This window comes from Clinocottus analis, unplaced genomic scaffold (assembly GCF_023055335.1).
Source record: "Clinocottus analis isolate CAN_PGR_092001 unplaced genomic scaffold, fCliAna1.0.p SCAF_4, whole genome shotgun sequence".
Lineage (NCBI taxonomy): Eukaryota > Metazoa > Chordata > Actinopteri > Perciformes > Cottidae > Clinocottus > Clinocottus analis.
The window spans coordinates 3,919,355-3,925,871 of record NW_027176153.1 but is presented as its reverse complement, the minus strand read 5'-3'; the positions used below and the strand labels follow the sequence as shown (position 1 = coordinate 3,925,871).

At 42.6% G+C, this 6,517-nt stretch overlaps 1 protein-coding gene and 1 long non-coding RNA gene across 4 annotated transcripts in view; one reads left to right on the top strand and one right to left on the bottom strand.

Moving 5' to 3' along the window:
• plxna3 (plexin A3) overlaps positions 1 to 6,517 on the top strand; it is a 58,544-nt gene that overhangs the window by 34,404 nt on the left and 17,623 nt on the right. For both annotated transcript variants that reach the window (XM_068597457.1, XM_068597456.1), the window contains exons 8-11: positions 1,663 to 1,763; positions 3,934 to 4,057; positions 5,035 to 5,191; positions 5,305 to 5,404. In XM_068597457.1, coding sequence (XP_068453558.1) covers positions 1,663 to 1,763; positions 3,934 to 4,057; positions 5,035 to 5,191; positions 5,305 to 5,404 — 482 coding nt within the window. The remainder of the gene's footprint in view (positions 1 to 1,662; positions 1,764 to 3,933; positions 4,058 to 5,034; positions 5,192 to 5,304; positions 5,405 to 6,517) is intronic.
• On the bottom strand, positions 3,632 to 6,301 carry LOC137800310 (uncharacterized). Of its 2 annotated transcripts, none has more exons than XR_011079558.1 (3): positions 5,970 to 6,301; positions 3,919 to 4,065; positions 3,632 to 3,712 (listed from the first exon to the last, which is right to left on the bottom strand). It is a non-coding gene; the product is annotated as an uncharacterized lncRNA (long non-coding RNA). The 2 variants fall into 2 exon arrangements; XR_011079557.1 differs by lacking the exon at positions 5,970 to 6,301 and adding an exon at positions 5,004 to 5,364.

The window sequence follows — 6,517 nt, the reverse complement described above, 5'->3', positions numbered from 1 at the left end:
GCAGCTACTGACATCGAAGGGTTTGTTAGCCTGTCTGCGGTAGCAAATGAGGCGCTAGTACGAGTACCTTTACTTTGTGGCAACAAGTACCTTACTGTTTTTTGTCGATCATTATTAAAAAAGAGAAATAACGTCTGTAGATCTAAGCGTTTGTCCTCCATGCTTTTTAGTGAAATGCATCATGGGTAATGTGAATGGGAAAAGAGAGATCCAATAAGATGAGCGGGTTTAGTTTAGTTTTTTTAATATATTTGTACAACATGTAACATGATAAGTGTGTTCATTGACAGCTTCAATTTTTTAGTTTCATTAAATATATATTAAATTCATGTTTCTCACGTGAATCCCAAACTATTAAAGCCGCGTCATCAGAAGATTCCACGTGTTCCTTCACATGTTCCTGTCTCCTCCGGGAGCCGATGTATTCGTCTGCAGCCGTTAAACGAAGAGTCGCTGCAGCGAATAAACGTTTGAACGAGAAATGACGGCATGAGAACGGAAAGTGCAGAATCAGCTGTTTTGTGAATGAAGTCTGGCGGAAAGAAACAGCGTCACTGTCTCTTTAAGGAAAACCCCCGATAATGAGGTCAGAGAGGAGACTGGACTCCCTATGTGTGTGTGTGTGTGTGTGTGTGTGTGTGTGTGTGTGTGTGTGTGTGAGAAAGAGAGAGAGAGAGAGAGAGAGAGAGAGAGAGAGAGAGAGAGAGAGAGAGAGAGAGAGAGAGACAATGAATGTATTCATGTGTGAAAGTCTGAATGAGACAGAGACGGACAGAGCGTCCACTGTGCTTTACTGTGTTTACTGTCTTCCTGCTGCAATGACCTCTGGGTAAAAGATACCGCGCACACACACACACACACACACACACACACACACACACACACACACACACACACACACACACACACACACACACGCAGATCCACATACTGACTGACTGTCTGTAAAATCAAGACTAATGTGTTCCACACAGGCCTCAGGCTGTTACTGTCTGAGGAAAACCACCAAACCACACTGAGATAACACACAGACACACACACACACATACATACACACACACACACACACACACACACACACACACACACACACACACAACAAGTAATGTTGGACTTGCAATATGGCCATAAAAACAAATAATTAATTTCAAATCAATTAACATATTTGCCTCAATGATAATGATGATGAAGAGACAATCTATTAAATGATATCTGAAGCATTGAGTGTGTGTTAGTGTGTGTTTGTTTGTCTTCCTCCTTTGTGCTGTGGAGCTCCATTGGCTCACTTCCAGATTCATTCTTGTGTTTTGTGTTTATTACTTTAACGTGTATACATCCATTAATATTTAAATAAAACTTCTTATTCTCATCCGGGCCGTTTGAATGTTCCTGGACTCGCCCTCCATTTTAGCGCCTGTCTCTTTAAGAGCCCAGTCTGCTCTGCACCTTTGCAGGTAGGTGGTCGTGATAGACTCTAATGACCCTGAATTTGATTGCCCCGTTGAGTCGCAATCTATAAATACAATGTTTGATTCTCCTTGTTGTTTTTTTTGCCTTCACACCTGGACGTGTGTTTTTTGGGAGGATTGTTGTCGTGTTGACGCGTTATTAAACGCGTTCTTGATCGTGTTATTGAACGTGTTCTTGAACGTGTGTCCTCAGGTGAGCAGACTCCCAGTGGAGAGCTGCGAGCAGTACAGCAGCTGCTCCGGCTGTCTGGGCTCCGGAGACCCTCACTGCGGATGGTGCGTCCTCTTTAACAAGTAAGAACCGTTCTGCAGAGGGGCGGAGTCAACCCTTGATTTTCATAATAAAAGTCCTGCTCCTCTCGTGTATTGTGTATTATGTATGTTATTGTGTATATATGTTTATAACACAATGAGATACGCGTATATATACGATACAACACAATATATATATATACTGTATCGTATCGTGTATTGTATCCTGTACCGTATAGTGTATCGTATATTCGATTGAGTATTGTGTATCATATCGTACACTGCCGGGCTAAAAAAAAAGTTGCCACCTGGATTTACCTACTAATGCCTACTGTACAAGCCTCTGAGGGCAGTGCTATGATCTGGGGTTGCTGCAGTTGCTCAGGTCTGGGTTCAGCAACAACCAGGTTTTGCAATTACCAGGTCATTCCATCAATGGATTTTTTTCTTCCCTGATGGCACGGACATATTCCAAGAGTGATTCAGGGAGCATGAGACATCATTTTACACATGGAGTCCAGACCTCAACCCCATTGAGAATCTTTGGGATGTGCTGGAGAAGCTTTGCGCCGCGGTCAGACGCTTCCATCATCAATACAAGATCTTGGTGAGAAATTAATGGAACACTGGATGGAAATAAATCTTGTGACATTGCAGAAGCTTTTTGAAACAATGCCACAGCGAATGCGTGCCGTAATCAAAGCTAAAGGCGGTCCACAAAATAGTAGTGTGTGTGTGACTTTTTTTTTGGTGACGACTTTTTTTTTGGGCCAGGCAGTGTATATTGTGTATCGTACATCAGGTATCATACATCGTACATTGTGTATCATATATTGTGTCTCATATATCCCATTGTATATTGTGTATTGTACATTGTATATCATATTGTGTAGCGTACATTGTGTATCGTATATTGTCTATATCGTTTATTGTGCATCGTATATCGTATCATATATCGTATATTGTGCATTGTTGAATGTGTTATTGAACGCATTGTTGATATATTGTATAGGGTATTTCGTATTGTGTATTGTATTCATTTACATCGTATTGTGTATGATATATAGTTCATAAACTGTCACCATGACTGAACACAACAAAGACGACCTTCAAAATGTTAAAATAGCAATTCAGACTAAAACCAGAAGCACATTTCTGTCTGCACACAAAACAGAAATAGTTGTTCGCTGTGAAAGAAAAGATGGAGAGAAGGTACAAAGAATGTGTGTGTGTGTGTGTGTGTGTGTGTGTGTGCACGTGTGCGTGCGTGCGTGCGTGTGTGTGTGTGTGTGTGTGCCATTTATGGAAACATTAATGATGCCTTATGGGAAAACACACACACACACACACACACACACACACACACACACACGCACAGTCATCAGAAGTGTTTGATGTTGAGCTTCCAGGCAGGTGGAGGAAGTTCCTCTATGGATTAACACCAATTAGCCTCCCCTTCAAAGTAAAAGCCCTGGACTACCAATGGACTCTCAGATGTCTGTATCATCTGTTAATATCTATATAATCAGAAATATTGATTATAAAGACATGAATGTGATCCAGCTCAAACTGGAACCTTCTCACTGCAAGCAAACATGTTTCTACTGTTTTTAGACAAAGACAAGATAGAAACATGGCAGCTCCGCATTTATAAATGATATAGACTGACAATATATATATATATATGTTAATTATCAAAACATTTAATTATAAAAAAATTAATTTAAAAAGAAAAATGCAAAGAATTAACTTAATGAATAATGGAAATAAATACAACACTTGTTGTTTCCCATTAAGATTCATAAGATCATAACATAAAAACACAAGTTATGGATGAAATAATACACTAAAGGCAACATCATTTATTGTAAAAGAATGATATTTATAGTTTCTATTTCATATGCAGATGGCACATAGTGAGACTCTTTATTTCCTGTCGCTCTGCTTCCTCTTCGTCTTCCTCCTCCTCCTCTCGTTCTCTTTCTGTCCATCTGTTGTTCATTAGAAGTAAACAAATCATTACTGTAGAGTTGCATATGTTGGAGCTGTGTGTGTGTGCGCGTGTGAGTGCTATCTGTGTGTCCATGTGTCCATATATATATATATATATATATATATATATATATATATATATATATATATATATATATATATATATATATATATATTATGTACAAAAAACATCTCTTTGATTGACCTTTGCCCCCTCCAGGTGTTCCAGACAGGAAGCATGTGACAAGTGGGAGGAGCCTCAGCACTTCAACACCCGGCTGGACCAATGCGTCGACATCTCCGTTACCCCGAGCAACATGTCAGTCACCTCCCCGGCTACACAGGTACACACCTGATGGTGGTAAAGATGATGAGGATGAGGATGCAGACACTCAGGCTGCAACTAATGCTTAATAATCGATTAAGCTAGTTTTTTAAATTTTTTTATTTGAAATAAAAATAAATAATTTTTATTTCAAAAATTGATAATAATTAATTATTTTTTTTTTTAAATTTTAAATTTATTTTTTATTTTTTAAAACAAAAAGCAATAATTTCGAACCCTTCAATTAAAAACGGAACTAACAAAAAGAAAAAAACTTCAAAAAGTGCACAAACAGGTTGCTCCTTGAACATCCCTGAGCTGTTAATGTAATAATACAAAATAAATAAAAACATACACATGTATGCTTTACATCTGCCAAATATATAGGCGTTTGTGTATAATAGTGCACAAGAGAAGAACAATACATTATTTATAAAAAAAATGATAATAAAAATTCTCACAGACACACACACACTCACATACGCACACACTCAGAACTCAGAGAACGAAAGATGAGCATTCCAAAACTATTTCAAAAAAAGTTATTAATTAGAGATCGAACCACAAATCCAAGCAACAATTACTGCGTGTAATATCGCCACATAATACCGGACTCGTTGGTTTAAATAAGTTGTTGACTAACCCAACAGCGCAGCTCAAACACTGGGAATAAATGACTAGCTAGGGAGCTAACAACAACAGTTAGCCTAGCTGCTAAGTTATTGTAGCAAGCAATGCGACCACGTAATGACAAACGACAGAATACTTCTGGACCTTCTGTCTGCTCTGCTATGCTCTGCGCTCAACTCAACTTTTTTTTTATAAACTCAAACATCTCTGCGACTTATTGAGTGGCGCAATAATCGCACACAACAAATCCATAATGGATTTTGTTGCCAACTCTTTTAATAATCCAATTTTAGAAATGTTATTGATTTGTGGTTGTAGCCCGAGCAGACACACACCTGGCTCACGTAACTCTCTCTCTCCCTCTAGTTGACTATCCGGGTGCAGAACGTGCCCGCGCTGTCAGGGGGCGTGTCCTGTGTGTTTGAGGACCTGAGTGAAACCACCGGAGAAGTCCAGGCCAAAGGTCACGTGACCTGCATGTCTCCATCACTGAGGGAGCTGCCCACACACGCACACTCCTATGGTGAGACACACACACACACTTCTGCGACGAGAGAGACACACACACGCACACACACTCCGACATTAAGACACACACACACACACTCTGTGTCATATGATCATGTTGTGTTTCAGGAGAGAAGCGTGTCGTCCAGCTGAGTCTTCGCTCCACTGAAACGGGACTTCAGTTCATCAGCAGCGACTTCCTGTTCTACAACTGCTCTGTGCTCGCCTCGTAAGTCTGGCGCTGCTCGCCCCCTACGCTGTCTCCTCCTCTCGCCCCCTACGCTGTCTCCTCCTCTCGCCCCCTACGCTGTCTCCTCCTCTCGCCCCCTACGCTGTCTCCTCCTCTCGCCCACTACGCTGTCTCCTCCTCTCGCCCCCTACGCTGTCTCCTCCTCTCGCCTCCTACGCTGTCTCCTCCTCTCGCCCCCTACGCTGCCTCCTCCTCTGTCTCCTACGCTTTGTCCTTCTCTCGCCTCCTACTCTGTCTCATACGCCGTCTCCTCCGCTGTCTTCTCTGCTTTCTCCTCCGCTGTCTCCTCCTCTCGCCTCCTATGCTGTCTCCTCCTCTCGCCTCCTCCTCTGTCTCCTACACTTTGTCCTCCTCTCGCCTCCTACTCTGTCTCATACGCTGTCTCCTCTGCTGTCTCCTCCTCTCGCCTCCTATGCTGTCTCCTCCTCTCGCCTCCTCCTCTGTCTCCTACACTTTGTCCTCCTCTCGCCTCCTACTCTGTCTCATACGCTGTCTCCTCTGCTGTCTCCTCCTCTCGCCTCCTATGCTGTCTCCTCCTGCTCACCTCCTACGCTGTCTCCTCCTCTCGCCTCCTCCGCTGCCTCCTCCTCTGTCTCCTACGCTTTGTCCTCCTCTCGCCTCCTACTCTGTCTCATACGCTGTCTCCTCCGCTGTCTCCTACGCTGTCGCCTTCCCTTGTTTCCTCTCCTCTCTCCTAGTCTCCTCTCCTTTTTTCGTCTCATCTCTCCTAGTCTCCTCCTCTTGTTTTCTCTTCTGGTCTCCTCTCTCATCTTCTCCTTTCCTTGTTTCCTCTCCTCTCTCCTAGTCTACTCTCCTTGTCTCCTTTTCCTCTCTCCTGGTCTCCTCTTTCCTAGTCTCCTCTCCTTGTTTCCTCTCTCCTCGGGGCAGCAGTTTTACGGGGGAACATAATCTATGTGGCAGGTTCGCTGGTTGCCATGGTAACAGTAACTCTGAGTATTGGGCACACACACACACACACACACACACACACACACACACACACACACACACACACACACAGCTCCAGTAGGAACCAAGGGAACAGGAAGTCAGACGGTATTACGAGACGGACTTTAATATAAATGTGGACTA